This window comes from Xiphophorus couchianus, chromosome 11, assembly GCF_001444195.1.
Source record: "Xiphophorus couchianus chromosome 11, X_couchianus-1.0, whole genome shotgun sequence".
NCBI classification, from domain to species: Eukaryota; Metazoa; Chordata; class Actinopteri; order Cyprinodontiformes; family Poeciliidae; genus Xiphophorus; species Xiphophorus couchianus.
Genome location: NC_040238.1, coordinates 26,445,410 through 26,465,469, shown reverse-complemented (window position 1 = coordinate 26,465,469; position 20,060 = coordinate 26,445,410). Strand labels below are relative to the sequence as shown.

Sequence of the window (20,060 nt, the reverse complement as noted above, 5' to 3'; positions counted from 1 at the left end):
TAGTTACCTTTTTCCCATACTTTGATTACCCATTTTTGCACACCTTCTGCGGAAACTAGTTGCGTTCTATCTCCCCGCACATCATTGCTGCCCACCTCCAGGGGTCATAAACATGCAGAAAGAGGGTAGAAAGTTAACCCAAATGTTTGGACCCACTCAGGAACACCTAAGAGCAATAGTGGCCTGTCATGTCTTTTCAACGAGTTAATGGCTCTTTTTTTGTTGTTGTTGCCTGACGTCAATGTAAATATCCTGCTTGGTAGGGCTGGAAATGTGTTAAGTGACTCCCAGTGAGCCTCTCCAGCTGTTGTCAGACATAATCACACACCACACACACGCACAAAAAGAGAGGTTGATATTCAACACAAGCTCTTTAAATGTTTTTCCTCGACACACTTTCCTCCCAGCAGTTTATCTTCATATAAAAGTCAGTGGTGGATGTGAAAGCGTCTATGCTTATTTACATGCCAGTTCTGCAAGTGCATCTTTGCTGGTGAAAGAATGCAACATTTTGAGTGCGAAAAGAGCAGAAATTTTTAAACACTGGTGTTGTTATTCTGCTTTTTAAAAGAGATTCTCATATATTATTTTGCTTTTACTACACGTAGTCTTGAGTGTTTGTCTTCAATTCAGTACAAACCATTTCATTTATTTCACAACACATCATCTCAAGGCAGAGCCAATTCGATCTAATCATAAAGTCAAATTCAGAATCCCAAAACATCATTAACAATTAGATAACACACAAAATTTCATCCAACATTATCTTAGACATGAGACGCTTCAGACCAGAAATAAGTAAATGGCATTGATGGCTCAGGTTGATCAGACTGGAGACAAAGTTGAGAGAAAAGGCCAAGATGGTTTGGAAGAATGCAGAGGGATATTAAACATCTTTGGCAAAGGATGCTGAGCTGCCAGAGAAAAAGAAAAAGAAAAAGCATGAAGGTTAATGGGTGATGGAAGATTTGAAGTGGGATGGTGTGACAGAGGATGCAACAGATGGGGAAACGAAGGAAAACAATCTGGTATGTTGAGCAAGCAGCTAAAAAGTTGATGATGATGATGATGATGATGATCAACAAAGCAATGTATAAATATAGGGGTGAAAGCACAGACAAGTGGAAGCTGGTCTCTTTTTAAAAAATAGATTACATCAAGTGTTTCTCATCACTTAAATGTTTTTATCTACTGAACTTTTGAATGTGAGGAATGTCAAATCCACAGTACAGAAAGTCCGTCCAAAGCATGCAATTATTTTCACAATGCTCAGTTGCTTCCTGATGCATGGTTACAAGACCATAACACACACAAATATTAATCATTTTGACCTCTCTGCCATTACAGAGCGTCTCAGCAAATCACCCCAGACATCAAGCACCCAGACAAAGCACCGGCTGATGTTAGACTGTCAAACTGAATAGTTTTCCTCAATTACGTGCCAGCCTTGAAACAATAAAACGATAGAAAGTTACATAGCAAGGAAGTGATGTGTTTACATCCCCAAGGCATGATGCGAAGACCGTCAAAAGGCACGCTGTGTGATTTACGCGTTCTGATCTCTGAACACCTGAAAAGACTGCAAATACTGGGAGGTTCAATTTGCTACCAAGGCAACACAAAAACAAATCAAGAAGAGAAGAGTTTATCTCCGTCTGTCTGAGCAATTAAATTACAAAGGAGAGAAGATTGCTTTTATTATTTCAGATGATACTTGCTGAATATGTCCTGGAGTCCTAGTTATTCAGACCTTAAATAGTAGGGTTTGAATCTTTTGCAGAGGTTTTGGTTCAGAGAAAATTCCCCCGGCAATCTTTAAGAGCCTGCAGTCTAATAAACATGTACTTTATTTGGATGGCAGTTGCATGGTGGCGCAGTTAGTAGCATGATTGCCTTGAGGCAATGAAAGTCCAAGATATGGCATGAAAGATGTTCTTACGCAGTACAACATTACATTGTGTACAATGCTGTGCAAAAAGTGTAAGATTAAAAGTTTCAAATAAATTTTACTATCAGACCTGAGAGAGTACAAAAAGGTTTTATTTGTTAAGGAAAAAATGTTTCTGCGACAGACTGGCGGCCTGTCCAGGGTGTAACCCCCGCCTCTCGCCCGAAATGTTCGCTGGAGATAGGCACCAGCACACCTCCTGACCCCACTAGGGACAAGGGTGTTAGAAAATGGATGTATGGATGGAAAAAATCTTCACGTCAATCTAGCCCTACATAAAAAATAGTTATTTCTTCTATACAAGCACACTAATGACTCATCCAAGTCCATTACTAAATGGCTCACAGATGACAAAAGAAAGGTTTTAGAGGCACCTAGTCAAAGTCCAGATCTAAATTCAATTAACATGCAGTTGTAAGACTATAAGTGAGTTGTTTGTGTTTGAAAACCCTTCAATGTGGTGGATTCTAAATAATTCTGCAAAGAAGAGTAGGTGAAATTTGGCCACATACGTAGATGTAAGAGAGCGCGTTTAGATTTAAAGAGCAATTACTTTTAAGATGACTCAGCCTTTTTTCTCTCCATGAATGAAATTATGAGCTGAAAACTGTTTTTAAATGCTATCTAATTGGGTCATCTTTCTTTATCTGATATTAAGATTTGTTCAATGATCTGAAAAATATAAGTGCAACAAAGGGGGAAATACTTTTCAGGAACACCATGTTGTTCTAATTCTTTTAGTCAAGCCAGACGGAACAGAATCGATTTGATCACAAAAATCTGTCAGCACTGAATCACGTATAGGAAAATTACACTGTCGATGTCGTGAACTCAACTTATTGACTGGGGACACACTGTGCCGAAGTTACATTTTTACAACACCAGCCCGTATTTGACACCTGTCTCAATTTGCTAACAACCCGTCTGGCCTTCCGAGTCGATCTATCCAAGCATAAAATTGGGTTGTTTTTCTTTTTCTTCTTCATGTGTAAGGGCTCAGAAAAAATCTTTGAGTCAACACACAATTGTGTCTGCAAGTGCTTTCACACTAAACAAATGTGGATTAAAGTAAATACACATTTCCAGCTGAATTGCATTCTGCCAAGTTATTTCAACTCGAATAACGGATAGAGAAAGAACAGATAACTACTTAATGGGAGGAAATATTGGACGCAAGATAAATGGGCCACATTTTAGCTACAATTGCTTGTAAAATCAAACCAGAGTTGCTGCTTTAACCTGAACACAAAGAGGCTGTGCTTCTTCTGAAAGATGGGAAGTTTCAGAGGTGTGTTTTGTAGCATTTCACAGCCAAACCAAAATATTTCGGCATCTGACTTCAGTCCATCTGCTGTCATAATCAGAGAAGACGGGCAATTTACAACTCTGTATGTGTTTGTATAAAAAGGAAAAATCCCCCCTTATAGTGCTGTTTATATGACAGCACTGTGGAAATGTGTTTTTTTTTGGGGGGGAGGGTTTCTAGATAAACAAATAATCAGCATCCTGAGTCACCGCAACCAAAGCTAAACAGGCATGATTACACTTGATCCCACAAGATCTATTTTATTGGGTTAACAAATTTATTGTTGGATTGTAAAACAAAAATTATTCACAGGATGTTTGTTTCGTGCAATTAGGTGGTTTGTCACCATTATGGGATTCTGTAGCCAAAGACGTGCCTGCTGGCCAAATCCGCCCTACAAAAAACAATACCCAAGTTGAAGTCTATTAACAAAGGGCAAAATGTTGAGTTATAAAATAGCATGAAACATTTCAGCAGCTAACTGCTGCTGCCGTTTGTCTGAAGGAGCTGAGTGGTTTCTCAACTTATATCAAATCAACAGTATATGACAAAAATAACAATATGTCCACTTTAATGATCATTTGCTGCATATTTTGAAATTGAAAAGAGATTTTTATAGTAAAAAAAAAAGAAAACTTGGCATATTTCAAAATAACAAATTGGGATTTTTTTTAAATGCAGCTGCATTTAAAAGTGCTATAAGTTTTTCAGTTGAGGTGAGGATCTACTCCTCTGGTAGCATAATACGTTTTGCTTAAAGAAGGTCAGTGTTTGTCAGATCTGATCTGTAAAGTCTTTTATTCCCAACATTTCTGGACGAAAGGGTCAAAAACTGACTGAAACCAGAAGGTACACCAGCAATCCCCGAGAGATCAACAGGAGTAGAGAGATTTCTTGGGGGACAAATTTAGAAAGAAAAAAAAAAAATCGAGCCAAACTTGAATGAGACATGGAGCAGAGATTGTCAAGAATAACGAGACGCCACTCGGTTCAGAGTAGCCACAGAAAGATCTCAGGTGGAAGAAAGGACTCCAGGCAATCAGAGCCAGATCAGTTGGACATTTTTGTGTGTGTTTTGTGGCATTTATATAAAATGGATCCAACTATTTTTATGCAAGTTGGGAAAAAAAATCTCAGCTCCAAGAGTGAAAACCGCTGAACTGGAGACAAAATATCAACTGTTTTCTGTGTTGGGTCTGTGAGGCTAGAAGGGAGAAATAGCCCTTCAACAAACAACACACAGACAAACAAACGCACGCCAACACACGCCAGCACACACACATATTTAAAAAAGAAGCAACATTCTCGCTACAGAAAAACAAGAGCTAAAGTTTATTTGTAAATTCTGTGCGAATATTTATTGACGGAATCGTGGATTCTTTTGGCTCAGCGGGAACTTTGGAAGCGAAGTCAAAGAAATCATCCAGAAAAATAATTCAGGCAAAAAATTTTGGATCTTTAAGAAAGATGACGCAAAGCGCAGAGCCTGCCGACAGGATATTCTGTCCAGGCAAGACACAGGTCCCTGAGAGAGCCATGTCCTACATTTAATAGACCACCTACGGGATCGAATCCAGAACTTTCCTTCTGCACTGGAAAATGGTTTCCATCTCACATGTTTTCACATAAATGTCATTCCTCATCACATACATCACAAGTCAATAGTCAATGATGATTGTCCAGACTCGTTGTCGGGTCTAACTTACTCTCTCTCCTTCTCAGTGAGTCTGTCAGTGATGGTGTCCTTGATGGAGGAGCGGGAACCCTTGTGGATCACAGGGTACCGGAGAGGGAGCTGGAGGAAGCAGGAGATCATCAGGACCAGGTGTGCCGTGTAACCCAGGGCGACCGCCACGCTCCCATCATCCTTTGCTGCGGCACAGACAGGATTTAACTCAGACTTGTTCATTCATCCGCCTTTTAAAGAGACAACATTAACACATCAAAGCCTGTGAGGCCGTCGTGTAAAGCGAATCCAACCCGAGGCGGTGGCACATTTATTCAGTCAGGAAAAGAGGTATTTCATTCCGGCCAAAACTTCAAAGCTTTGTGCATCCCTGTCTTCTTTGTTTTGGTGTTCTGTTACATGGGAAAATGAATTGCGCTGACATGATGTCCGCAAAGTATGAATCCAAACTATAATAATAATAAATCGCATAATCAACCAACAGAAGATGACTTTGAAACAGTCAGTATCTGAGGGAAGATGAGCGGTCACGCTCATGTGGGAGAAATGTTTGAGAAGTGGTACAAAATACGGAGCCAGAAAGCAAAATTCCCAGTTCAGCAAATGTTTTCTAAAGTTCTGTCTTTCTAAAGGATCACACACACAAAAAAGCCTAATGTGGGATAAAAATCTTAGACCAAAGAACTTGCTTTACATAAGAGAATTTAAAAGAAAAGAAGTCAACATGCGATAGGGTTCCACTTCTTTGTAATGACATACAAACATCACATGACGAGGAAACCATGAGCAAGAGTCAGAATCAATGAGAAAGAAAAAGAGTTCAGCAGTTTGCTAAAATAAGAAAACAAAAATATTAGTAAACATCTGAAAGTTGTTGTTTTTCTTTTTTTTTTAACGAATTTAAGTTGAATACACATGCTCAATTTTCAGATTTTATTGGTGTTAAAACCTAACAACCATTACCTTTCCCTTCACAATTATCCCAATAATTTACACTGAACAGCCTAAGGGACAAAAAACTTTCATGGATACACCTAAAATCGTCCCCACATGGACGGAGCTTTCGACTCGGGGTGTTTTCACACCTGATGCATAGACTTGGTTTGATTTAAGACTAATATTGCAATATTTGCTACGTTTTCAGTTGCTGCAGCTTGCTTTCATGCCGCACTGAACCAAACAAAGCAAACTCTTTAAAAACCTGGTTTGTCCCTTTCCAGTGGTGGCCGGAAAGGGACAAACACTGACCTTCTAGAACAACTGAAGAAGACACTGAGGGCAACTTCCTCCTTCACGAAATGTAAACAAAAATTGAGTGGCGTCAGATTTTAGCGGTTGTAGGATTTCTCTTTTGTCTCTGGCAAAGTATTTTTCCCGCTAACACAAGACTCATGCGTTTGTTTTGGTTGTATTTACCCAGAACGCCCTGTACTATGGTTCCCTTCCTGCTTTTAAAGCAGTTTCCACTTGGCATTCACAGAATTCACTTCAATCGTGCCAAGACCTAAGTTTTTAGGCGAACCAGATTGACAAATCTAAGCCGTCTGGAGCATAAAACTCCCAATTATTGTCATAGTTAAAGATCCCCAAAATAAATTCCTTCCAGTCTTTGTTTTTATTTTGTCCAACTCAGTATGGAGCCACCTTCTTTTTCTTTATTTCTGTAACTACAAAGCTAAAAAAAATGTGGAAAAATATTGGATTATTTCTTTCCATTTATTATGATTTTCCAAAAAGAAGGGAAAATAAAGAGACCAACAATACGCATGAGGGAACTTAAGGAAGCAAATTAACCACACAGTGTATTTGGAAAAGAACCGAATTAACCAAGTTCTCATTGAAACCAGGTGAGGTCCACTTAATTTTCACAGGCACATCTGAATAAAACAAAACAAAGAAAAAAAAACAAAGCCACACTTTCCTGTGTTTCCATGATTTGATCTAATAAATAATAATAAACATAGTCATCTGACTTATTTTCTGTCCAAAAAGGGACATACACGCCATGGTTCACGTGTAATTGTCAGTTTAGCAAGGCGTTTCAGTCTGCAAGAGGTGGAACGTTCCAGATCCTTCAGTAAACATCTATCCACCTTCACAAGCTTAAAAAGGAAGATGAATAAATTGTTCTGCATGCTTTTCCCTCCCTGTAACCTAAAACACAAACACATACTCAATTACCTTGAAAGTCGTCCGAGTTTGGCAGCTTCACTCCACAGATGACATAATCCGACTGATTGACCTGCGGATTTAAATAGGAAGTTTCATATTAAGGACAACAAGCAGCCAGCAGAAACAGACCCACACAAGACGAGGGATCATGGGGGAGGAAACGGTGCGCAGCTAGCAGATGGATGTGCTTTAAATCATCCGGTTATTGTCTTGTGGTGTCCGCATTCCAAAGTTTAAACTTGAGAGCCAAATATCTTACAAAACTGAGTGATTATAATGAGTCTGTGAGGAATCGACAGAATTGTGAGGACTCTGGATGATCTCCGAAAGCAGTGAAATGTGAACTGTGAAATGGATATTAAAGGAAATTAGACATGATTTTGGACTAAAAATGGAGGTCTGGGGGGAGAAGGCACATCAAAGACTGTCTCCAGAGCTTTTTTTAAAATGTCATTATTGCTCTGTCTTCAGAGACGCACAGAGAAATCAGCTGGTGATCATTTTCGGGACCGGACAAACAGAGACTCAAGAATTGGATCCTTTTCCTAACGTTTGCAATCATTAGACTACGTGACGTGTTTAAAATGAAGTGAGAAGTAGCATAGAGGTAAAACAAGCCATTTAAAATACATCTTGTGTATTTTTAAGTGATGTTGCAGTTGCTACATGTGGATATTTTGTTTGTTACTATGTCTTGTCTGTTTTATTTTTTTTCTCTTTCTGCAGGTGATGAAGCAGACTCCTAGGATGCATTCTACTTTTCTTTCTCTCCTCTTATCTTATTCTTTCCCACACCTTTCATAATTTATTTTCTATCTCTGTGTCCACTGAATTTAAAATAAACCCAAAGCAATTTCTAATTAAGTTTATTAACGTATCAAGTGGACCATCATAGCAAAAGCTGCAACGCTCCACTTGTGAAAGTAAATCTGTTGGGCCTCACCTTGACAAAGTGTCAAAAATTCAAAGTCCCACACTGGACACAGTACAAAAAATTTAAAAATCCATAAAATGAATGGAAAAAGTTGTGATGTGCAGAACAGGAGCATCAGGCGGCAGTCTTACCACATCGATGGGGTAGATGTAGGAGAGCTCAGAGAGGAGCTGACGACAGCGGAAGGTGAGCTGGGCGTTGGTTTTGAGGAACTGCTCTCTGAGGAGATCAAACCAGACAAAGACATGGGCAAAGTGAACAACAGGCAGGTGAAAACTTTAATAGGAAGTCATTAAGTAGCATAATATCACGGTGAAAAATGCCAGTACAGTCATAACGATAGAGCAGAATATACGTTCCAATGAGTGTCATTTGTCAGATTAAAAGCACCTTTAAGCAGGTGTTAAACATAATTTTCACTAATGCTATGTATTAAAAATGTTTTTTTTTTTATTATTCTGATGTAATATTCTAATTTCAAATGTCATGTTTTTGTTAACTACAAGTGGGAAATTATCATAATGAACAGAAATAAAGGTTCAAACATTCATTTGTGTGCAATTAATCTATATGATGTGTTTCAATGGAATAAGTCGACTTTTCAATAATATTCTAGTTTCTTGAATAGCTCTGTAAATAAAGATCCAGACAAATTGTGTTTTTTTTGAAAATCATGTTCTTGTCTTTCATTATCTTGCACTGTCCCTAAGAAAATGGGCCTAATTGTCATATTTGTAACTAAGAAAAAAAAAGAAATCATGGATTATTGATTAAAGTTTCATCACTGAATATTAAAAACATTATGAGGATTAATACACAATAGCTTGTTCTCTTCTCTTTCCTATTTTGAGGAGAAGTTAAAAATGGGCATGTTTTTCACATCATTAACAAGCAGGAGAAAAAAAAAGAAAAGAAAAAGCTTCTTGACATTAGAGTCATCTATTTGGGTTACTTTACCAGAGTAACCCAAATAGATGAGAACTGGGAAGAAAAGGAAAAAACATCCCTTTTTAAAGCATTCTTGGGGTTTAAAATCATATAAATCTTTGTGTGACCAGGGTCTTGGAGTGTGTGTGTTTACCCTGAGTTTCTTTTTTTCTTTTTTTTCCTTGTGTCCAGTACGACTCTTAAACCAATCCTGGTGGAGCATTGTGGGTAATAACCCATCATTTTGTGAAGATGAAAAGGGATTTGGGGTGGGGGGACGGTAATTGAAAGTGATCCATCCTCCCATAAATGCTACCAACCTTTCACTTGAATTTCCTTTCTGGCTTCGCCTGTGGTTAGCCATCTTTTATTATTTCTATTCTCCCAGCAAGAAACACTTTGGTGGAAGAGGGAGAGCAGATAGACTGGTGGGTGAAGAACGTTTGATCTGAAGTGTCCAGCAGCTTTTGGCTCATATAACTGGCTTTGCCCACCATACCACCTCATTTAAAAGTATTTTCCTAAAGCATGCAAACTCGCCCAACTGTCCCTTTGAATACTTGCAGAAAAAGGTGATGAGTAGATCCTTTTTTTCCATATTTTCTTCTCTCCCGCTTTGTATTGTTGAGTTAATGTGCAGGAAAACCCGTATACCTTGGATATAGATGAAAGTGGTGGAAATGTCAGGCTGAAAAATAAGCAAATTCTACCAAATACTTCATTTGATCTGCACCTAAAACTGCATGAGTAAAAACTGAACGATGTTTAGTAGCTGTTTTTTCTTCCCAAAGAATTTTGAGGCATCACGCAAACTGAGTGTTTATTCTTTGAATGCTGATGCTTTTCTTTACATTTTCCCTCCAACTGAGACCGTTGCCCTTGTGCTATTTCAACTATACAAATATCAAAAATATTTAGCTATGAAAGCTACGACTTTCATATATTTATTACTAGGAGTGCATCAATTGCAGTTTTCTGGCTGATCACTGATCTTAAAAAACCCTGACCTGCCAGTTCTGGCTAAATCTGATCCAGATTTACTTTTTTGACTGAAAAGTTGCTAAATATAGCGACAAAGTCACAATGTTGGCAACAATAGGGTGACGATTGTTTGCCCCTCTCACGGCATAGAAAACGGGGCACAGCGGCTGATTTTCAGACCTTTGCAGAGGTAGATAAGATAGGGTTCACATGCAAGTATCGGCCAATTACCCATCTCCCAAAATTAAGAAAATCTAGGCCAATTTAAAGGTGCACAGCATTTTTAACTATTGTTTTTTTAAAGTATCTTCTAAATACTTTAAACAGAATACTTTCTCTAACAGAATAAACAGGATGACTTGAAAAATATGTAAGCAGCTGCTCAGAAATTATGAGAACACTTTGATTTGATTTTTCCACCAATTATTAAGAAAAGTATAAATTATTTTTGACAAAATTGTTAGTAAAATATAAATAAAACCTGATTTAAAAAAAAAAGATACTCATTTTGCATTGTTTTATTGTCTGGAGTGAAATAAACAAGCTATTGGTTTATTGAAAATATTTTTTTTAACTTAATGCGACAGGTGTATGAATTAATTTGGGCTTACCTGCAAAACCCTCTACAAGAATCAAACTTGAAGGAGAGAGTTGGATCTGTAGCTTATTAGTTTGGATACTTCCTGCATCAGTCTGTATGCACAGTTTAGAAGAAATGCTTCTGGAATAAATAAAGTCTCACGTCATCTGCTTTGACAGCCTATGATTTAGAAGTGATGCACTTAGCCGCCCTAACAAATCACAGCTGAGGTAAACTATTGTAATTTCAAGTTGATTCAGAGTGACAGAAACAGTGTCGGGATGCCAGCTTTTGGACTCTCCAACAGAAACTGATGTACTTGGACTGAACGATCAAGCACTTTAACTATTTTCATCCACTCACCATTTGCATGTTGGAGCATCAGGCTAATTATTATTGTAACGAAGCCTGTGGAGAAGCTAATCAGCTCTGCATGGCCTTTTGAACTGCATGGGTTTTGATCAAATAGTTTTTTTTTTTTTTTTACCATCTTAATAAAAAGTGATCAGAATTTTACTGGTAATTACCACGATGTCAGGTATTCCAATGCTTTGTGTGAGCTTTAGCGGGATTTGCAACTTTAATCGTCGTCAGATCTGAGCCTGAATATATTGTTAGCACGCAAACTGTGAATTTTTGACACTCAAACTACAATAACTACCAAATCTTGTATTTCATTTGTAATAATTATACTGCATACTCCAAGGGGTGTGCAATTAAATCACTTTTTTTTTTTTGTACGCAAACAATCACAAAAAAAACCCAAAAAACACATTTGTCCAAAATAAAAGATATAAGCCTGTTTCTTTTTCCGAGTATGCTCTTATTTTGCAATGCCTTTCGACTCCGTCATGACTGAAATTGAAACGTGCGGATGTGTTTTGAGTTAGCGGAATATAAAGAGGAGAGAAATAGGAGAGAAGGAGCAACAGCGTTCAGAAAACAAAAAACATGGGGTCAGCTCAGGCGCCTGGAAGCGAGACACGAATCAAAAACACATGATGGACGAGATTTGCTACTTGGTGGCGTCTGCACCACTGGAAACAACAAATCTGTTTAACCATCTGAAACTTAACGACACTTATCTATGGGCAACTTTAACACAAAGTGAATTTATTGAATACATTTTCCCAAAATCTTAATACATTTTAAATTAAATGTGCGCACGTTTCTTTGGTTGAAATAATTTGCTGTTAATTATTATGAGTCATGATTAAAAAAAAAATTTAAAAAGCATGGTCAGAATTGATTTATTTTAATTTATTTGGTTTAGTTAGTCATTTGGTTAGAGGTTTAGTTTGTTTATTTTTATATCCATTTTCAATCGAATATTTTTCTTCCCCAAAGATGAATGAATTATGATAAATTTCTCATTTTATTTGTGTGTACAAAAAAAATATTTTTTTGTCACTGAACAAAGTTGAGTCTGCTTCAAAGTCAAACAGTGAGGAAAAAAATGGTGTTTGTTAAAGAATATGTAGATATTTTCGTTTTAGCTGGACACGTAAAATCAGACCCGGTTTTGTTTATGCTTGTGTTTAATCATGTCATTTTATCTGAGTAAGTTTTATTCTCAATAAACAGCAGCAGTACAACTCTGCTTATTGAAGTTTTCCTTCTACAGCTAACCATGCACCATCAAATGGATGTGTTTGAGCTCAGACTTTTGAGATTTACTGCACTTTAACTACAGCAAATCCACCAAAGATAAAACCACAAAAACCTAAAGAAGACGCTGTCTTGAATAATGCTCAAGTAAAAAAAAAAAAAAAAATTCTATGAAGCACATGAACAACAAATATTTCCACATAATGGATGGTAGGCAGACGTAAGAGTGCCTGTATTAATTTCTTGTCCTCTGAGTCTTTTGGCCCCGTTTGGCACCAGGTATTGTTCGGATGCAAAAAGCGGTATCCAGTGTCTGCACCCACCGCAAACATCCCTCCACAAGCCAGGACAAAGACAGGCCAAAGAGCTTTTCAGGAATGCAGAGAAAACATAAATAAAGATGCGGCGGCACAAACACTTTCTTGTTTTACAGGAGCAAGGTGAGACGTGAGTGCAGGGTGTTCTCTTGTCATAATTTGATTTAAACAGAAACACTGAGTTCAGAGAGCAAGGACCTGACATGTACAAATAAATGGAGCTTTTTTTTCCCTGTTCCTACCTCCAAAAATGTCTAATTATATCTTCACACATACCTCTTGGCCGTACATTCCTTCTGCAACTTTGTTAGGGATTCTTTCTCCTCCTTCAGACTTTCGTGCTGAGAGGAAAACGCTTCCTCTGAAAGACACAGAGAGAAAAAAAATTTAAATGATCAGGTTTGTTTGCCTCGATCTGCTACATCTGAAAATCCAGGTGGCCTCGTGTTGTGCTGGCTTCCCTCCACCGTCGAGCTCGCGCAAAATCAAAGGGCCTGCCTTTTTGTTTTTCTAATCGGGGTTCAAACCATTTCCTTTTGACACCACATAAAACCAGACAAACACATGTATGGAGATTATAGGATTTGTCAGACTCTGTAAATACAGAGTGGGTAACATAAACACAAATTGAAAAGATACCATTAGAGGCGGTGATGATCCAGCCGGAGGAAGTGGAGTAACTACAACACAGACAGGCTGCAGCGACGGGGCACAAAACCGCAGAGGTATAATAAGCCCGGGGTTGTAACACAATATTTTTCAGATCTGTGCGCCAAAAATAATTTGCTTTATGTTCTGATTGGGCATATGAAAATCAGCGGGGCTTTCCCCTCGTATTTGTGACATGGTAATAACCTTTGAGCCTGTTAAGAACACGTCTCCACCAAGTCAGCAGCTCTTAATGTCGAGGTGCGTCAAAAACAGCAGCATCGTTTACAAGCGTTTCTGCTTATTATTGCAAAAACAAGAACTTGTTTATTAGAACAAGTAGACACTGTACTATTCCTAGCCGCCGTGATTGAGTCCCCCTTCGGATACATTCACCATTTTACCAAAGTATTCACTCAACCAGCCAAGTCAATCCAAACTGTTCAATAAATTTGTCCTCTTATGTCAAAAGAGGCTGGTAAATCTTTCCTCAACTGCATGATTTTATCACAAATTGAAAATTGTTTCACAAACATGGTTGTTTGTGTGTGTCACTGCACTAAAATCCATTTAAGAGCTCTACAGTGTTTTTTTAATTTATTTATTTTGAATTATTTAAAAGTCACTCTCAGGTTAGGTGTGTCACAGGGGGATTTCACTTTATTTAAAAAAAGAAAAATGCCATAAATAACTAGGTTGACCTGTGATCACTGAACCTTAAGTGCCTTTTTAGGAAATTCTTCTTTCAGTTTGTATTTTATAACAGATCTTTTTTTGTACCCATTTTAAAACACACTAGCATGTTGATATAGGTGCCTAAAAGGTCTAGCCGACCCTAAATAGTTTCTATTCATTATTTTTGCTGTATGTCTTATTTTTTATTTGTGATATTGCATTCATTATCTTACCATGGTGACAATTTTGACTTATGGTTGTCTCAATAAATTTCAATAAATAATATGAAAAAACATAGTCAGTATGATTGCTACTTGTAATATTTTCTTCACTTTCTTTCTTCCATGATAGCATCAACAAAATATCAGTAAATTCTAAAATATAATTTAATGCAGTTTAAAATCATGCGTCTTCAAGTTCTTTAGGTAAAGAAACCCATTTCAAATAGAAATGTTTTTTCGCGAACAGTATTTGTGTTTGTGGCACTATGAATGCTGCGTCATACAGTTATAGCCACACATTTACCTAAAATAGAAGTAATAGTGTTTATCATTATCACAAAAGTACAAAATATACTGTGATAAAATTCCATATCCATATCACCCACCCCTATTGTGCAATACTTGTTATTTTTTGAGGTAGTATATCACCTTTAAGTTCAGCAACAGCAAAAAAAAAACACAAACTTAGCAACTCAAGTTTTGGCCAGTAAATGCAGCACATGTGCACCGACGCTCCTGCACAGCCAGAAAGGCCAAGTCTAAAGCTTAATCTGTGTTTCTACAGTCGACACATTAAAAAGGTGCTGCGGATGTTTCCGAAAGGAGACTTTCCAGGACCTAATCCAATCTGTTAAGATGCTCTTATTGCAGCTGGCTCAGGAAAAGTAAGTTTGGAGTAATTAAGATTATCAGACCACATGTCATCAGATGGATCACAGGACCTGCTTGTTATCAAATAGTTACCACTTACAGTACATGAAGGCTTTCCTCACCGGGACCATAAGGGTGGAAGGTGAGAGACTGATGGAGAAAACAGAGCTTCTAGGAAACATCTCAATCAGATTAGCTGCCAGGGCAGATAGCATCAGACAGACAGGCCATCCCTCTGATCTGAGTGATGACATGAAGACATATTTTAACACGAACGACAGAGGCCTGTATCACACTGCCTCTTTCATGTAATGCCCGGCTGGACCCTATCTGGTCTGTCCATCAATCTCCTGATCCTTTCATGTCTCTAACCTGTTCCAGTTTGTACAGTGGTATGATACAGACAGACGGTCCGTAGCGGAGGCCGTGGAAGTACACATGCTTCACTCTGGCTGTTTGTTTTTCGATATATCACCGCATAAAACCATAAAATATTGGCTACAATAAAATCTGGAGCCGTTATAGTGAATGCGATATCAAGAAATTATAAATTGCTCGTAACTTTTCTGGGTTTTGACATGAGCCAGTAAACAGTGAGGTCCTACTCGCACCAGACGGGTGATTTAGATGGAAATCCAGCTGTAAAATTCAGCCCCAGGTGCTTCTGGGGATTATTTACATAGTCTGGTTCTTGTGGCTTATGGGTTTTAAATCTGTTCTGCTACTAAGAGTCGCTTAATATTAGGAGAAATGTTGAACAGTGCAATGGTGTCAACAATACATGGTTAGTCTTGTATTGTGCAGACGTTGGAAGAATATTTCAAGACATAGACTCCACTAACAGGTTTAAATGTCTGTGCTTCCCACTTCTGACACCAGATTTAACCATCAGAAAGTGTTAGAGTGCCATACAAAATAGGTAAAGTGTAAAACGTTCATATTCCTTGTCACATTACAACTGAATTCCTCAAGGGCTTTTACTTGTGGTTTCTGTCCCAGATCAACATAAAAAGTGCAATGCATCTGTACGCAACACAGTTCATCCAAAGACAGGCCTGTGTGCAGGCCTCCGAGGTTTATAGTCTCACAATATCAAGACAGAGAAACCCAGCAGACAGGTGAGGGATACGATTAAGGAAAGATGAAGCATAGTTAGGAAAAGAAAGATGGAAAAGGAGAAGAAATAGAAGATACGTAGAGGACGCACCAAATGTGGAAGCAGATGGTCCAATCAAAAATTAAGCTTTGTGGCCTAAATGCAATATGCTATGTATGAAGTAAACCTTCCTCTTTGACCACACCATCCAAATGGCAATCTATAGGAACACAGGGCAACATGGTTTTACGTACAATCTGACTGAGTTTAAGCTTTTTTCCAGCGAGGAATAAGTACAGAGTTGAAGTCTCTAGATATGCTGTTGAAGACATATCCCAAAAGACATACAGCTGTAATTACAGAAAAAGCACATCGTACCAAATATTGACTCAATGGGGCTGAATACAAATGTAGATTTTTTTTTTCTTCGTAAAAAAGAAAATAAAAACAAAACAATCATTCTCCCTTCATCTCACACAATCCCATTAATATACATAAAATATAAATTTGTGGTTGCAATGTGAAAAAACATGGAATAAATTGAAGAAGAGATCAAAATACATTTTATAAAGCCTTCTACAGTATGTACATGGAGATTTGGTTGTATGACTGCAGCAGTATAGTTGATGTTAACTCTTGATCTCTTACCTCATCTGAGGACAATCTGTTCACTGTTAGTCGGATGAGAAGCCACACTGCCACACAAAACTCTTCAAGACATTCTGGAGAGTTGGCCGTTTCACCATAAAAGCTCATATCAAGCCGACAAAGACTGCATTGTATTAAACTACGAAGCAGGGGAAGAAGGAGCAGCTGAAAATGTTTATATGTAATCTAATGGTGAAAATTTCAGCTTCAGGTTAAACACTTTAGGGCGCAATTCTTCCTTGTTTTATTTGGTACAGAAGGTGTGAAAAACAGCGACTGAACCAAAAAAAAAAACAAGCGGTAGATAAAACCCTAAAGTACAGAAAGTCAGATACCTTATAAACAAAAATCACTCCGATTGTTCCAACCTGATTAATTTGATATTATTCCGACTGTTAGTGTGCACTTCCTGCAAAGCTTTAAAAGATGAAAGGGGTTTCAATGATCTGTGACCTCACTGCAGTGTCACGATGTTATGAGGAAATGACAACCCACTGTCAATGACTGAATTTAAAATGTGTTTGTATTCGACACAAGTGGACATTAACTCAATGCACTGACAAGGCAGTGAAAATGATGAAAGCAGAAATGAGTAAAACAGAAGTAAGCATTCAAAATAAGTTTTGAAAGAAATGATCAGCTACATATTTGTAAAGTTACAATACCAGCCACATCTACTGGCTCGACTGGTTAAGATGGGTACAAAGCCTTAAAACAAATCCATCTTTTATAGCAGTAGTATGATCTCACGAAGGGATCTTTAATTTGAGAAATTGTAGTTTAGTATAATCGTAAGACTCCTTTACCTCAGTTTATAAAATGAAGAAAGGACTAAATTTGCTGTTTTTGGCCAGACCGATTATACAAAGTTGAAGCATGAAGACAGAGGGATTTTTGACTATTCTATACAAAGAGAGACCTTTGTTTTTTGTAATAATCAGTGCAAAATGCAACAATGTTATTGCATAATGCTGCAGAAACTGTCACAAATTGTGTTCATTTATGTTGGTTTAATGACGTTGTATTACATTATGAAACTATAATTTACTACATTTTCCTGGATTACTCCAAAACCCGATGTTACAGTGTAGGCTGAATCAGGTGAGTCTTGACAAATTACTCCAGGCCTCACCACAAGTGACTAAAGAATATGATTATAATTCATTCCCAGATGACAATAAAACAAAATAAGATCAGATTTAACCTCTCATCTTCTGTGACACATCACATTTATATATCAGAAACACAAAGTAATAGAATATTAATCAATGGCTCCCAGACACTAATGCTTTAGTTACATTCATTCTTAAGGGATGCAGCTTAGGAGTACCTGTAATAGACATTTTAGTAAAAAAAATAAATAAATAAAATTTATTAAACAATTCTTTCGTAACATGGAATTTTACTTTAGTGTAAGATTTAGGTGTTGCAATAAATGACCAATTTATTTATAAGGACAGGGTCACCAGTTCTGCTTTTTTATGACTAACATTTTAACATACCAGTTAGGGAGACTGGGGGAAAATTAAAAAAGAATCACAAGAAAGTGAAGTATTGAGCCAATAAGCAGAGTATTATTGTCAACGCTTTTCTAACAGCCAGCTGGTAAAAGTCTATGCGTAAAACCGAGCTTCTGCAAAAGGAGCTCTAATGGTGATGGCTTCAATATGAGACCTTCTGTCTGAGGTGACACATACCACGCCACAAAACACTTTCACAAAACTCTGTTCTTCACTTAGGAAAGTCAACTACTGACATTTATTGGTCAGGAAACCTAGCTACACTGCAGAGCGTGAGAATAACCACCACTGCTAAGTACAATAAATGCTGCTCACAGGCCTGATTTATGTCGCCTGCTTGCGATGGAGAACTGGAAAATAGACAGGAGGAAATTGTGACAAGAGCGTGACCTCAGCATAGCCAAAGGGATTCCTCTCTGACTGGGGAAATAACAGCTTTTATTGTTAGCTCACTGCTTTAAGAAGAGGAACAAAAGTCCATAGTGGTGGTACCCACACATTGCCAATTCTAGGGTATGTGGAATACCTAAAATAGAGTTATTGTATGAGCTTTTTACACATTCTTAGTATAATCTCACCCATAACTGTAGCTCAAATGGCACTACAGCTACTTGTCGTTCCTGTTGTTCTTTAAAGTATTTTATATTTTCGTGTAAGTGCTTTATAAATACAGCTGGATTGGATTCTGTCATCAAGATGATTCTGACAGATATTAAAGTGACGTTCTAATAATTATTGTAGGAAAAAGGCGGACATTTTCATCTCACCATCATGTATTAACACAAACCCACACCTGTTGTGCCTTCATCTTTGTCAGAATGATCTAAACCATTAGTTTTGTAGGAGAAAAAATAAAATGGCTGACAACGGTGATCTGTTACGGGACCATATGAGAGTGTGAGAGGCAGCGAGACCAAGTGACCAGATGAAACGCAAAACAGTGAGGACAGAGGAGTAAAGAAACAACTAGAGATTAGTAGTTGTTTCCGTAATAGAATCAATCAATCAATCAATCAAATTTTATTTGTATAGCACATTTCAGCAGCAAGGAATTTCAAAGTGCTTTACATCATTACAAACACAGAAACACAATGCAATATAGAATCAACAATCAAAACACAGCATTAAGTAAAGTTCCATCATTAAATTTGTAATTGATTACATTTCAAATACAATCCTAAACAAGTGGGTTTTTAGTCGAGATTTAAAAGAGGTCAGTGTTTCAGCTGTTTTACAGTTTTCTGAAAGTTTGTTCCAAATTTGTGGTGCATAGATGCTGAAAGCTGCTTCTCCTCGTTTGGTTCTGGTTCTGGGGATGCAGAGCAGACCAGAACCAGAAGACCTGAGAAGTCTGGAAGGTTGATACAACAGCAGCAGATCTTTAATGTATTGTGGTGCTAAGCCGTTCAGTGATTTGTAAACTAACAGCAGTATTTTAAAGTCTATTCTTTGAGCTACAGGGGGCCAGTATAGGGACTTTAAAACTGGTGTTATGTGATCTATCTTCCTGGTTTTAGTGAGAACGTGAGCAGCAGCATTCTGGATCAGCTGCAGCTGTTTAATTGATTTGTTGGACAGACCTGTGAAGACGCTGTTGCAATAATCAATGTGACTGAAGATAAACGCATGGATGAGTTTCTCTAGATCTGGCTGAGACATTAGTCCTTTAAACCTGGAAATGTTCTTCAGGTGATAGAAGGCCGACTTTGTAACTGTCTTTATGTGGCTCTGGAGGTTCAGGTCAGAGTCCATCACTACTCCCAGGTTTCGGGCCTGATCGCTGATTTTCAGTTGTAATAACTGAAGCTGTGCATTGACTCTAGATCGTTCCTCTTTAGGTCCAAAAATAATAACTTCAGTTTTGTTTCCGTTCAGCTGGAGAAAGTTTTGGCACATCCACACATTTATCTGTTCTAAGCATCTGTTCAGTGATTGGATGGGTTCTGAGTCACCTGGTGACACCGTAATGTGGAGCTGTGTGTCATCTGCATAGTTATGGTAGCTAATATTATTTCCTGCTATGGAAATGACAGTTTACTGTCAATAACCCTTTCGAGGTTTGCTGGATCCAATAAACACTGGAATGTGTAAAATATCCTATACATTAAACACATGTTACTAATCCAATCAACGCCTAATAG

General features: G+C 37.8%; 1 protein-coding gene across 1 annotated transcript in view; it reads right to left on the bottom strand.

Annotated features, from left to right (window-relative positions):
- Positions 1-20,060, bottom strand: part of uvrag (UV radiation resistance associated gene) — a 114,603-nt gene that overhangs the window by 57,888 nt on the left and 36,655 nt on the right. The window contains exons 9-12 of the mRNA XM_028031336.1: positions 12,737-12,821; positions 8,179-8,266; positions 7,123-7,183; positions 4,961-5,126 (exon numbers count right to left, since the gene is read on the bottom strand). Of these exons, the coding sequence (XP_027887137.1) occupies positions 4,961-5,126; positions 7,123-7,183; positions 8,179-8,266; positions 12,737-12,821 (400 nt within the window). The remainder of the gene's footprint in view (positions 1-4,960; positions 5,127-7,122; positions 7,184-8,178; positions 8,267-12,736; positions 12,822-20,060) is intronic.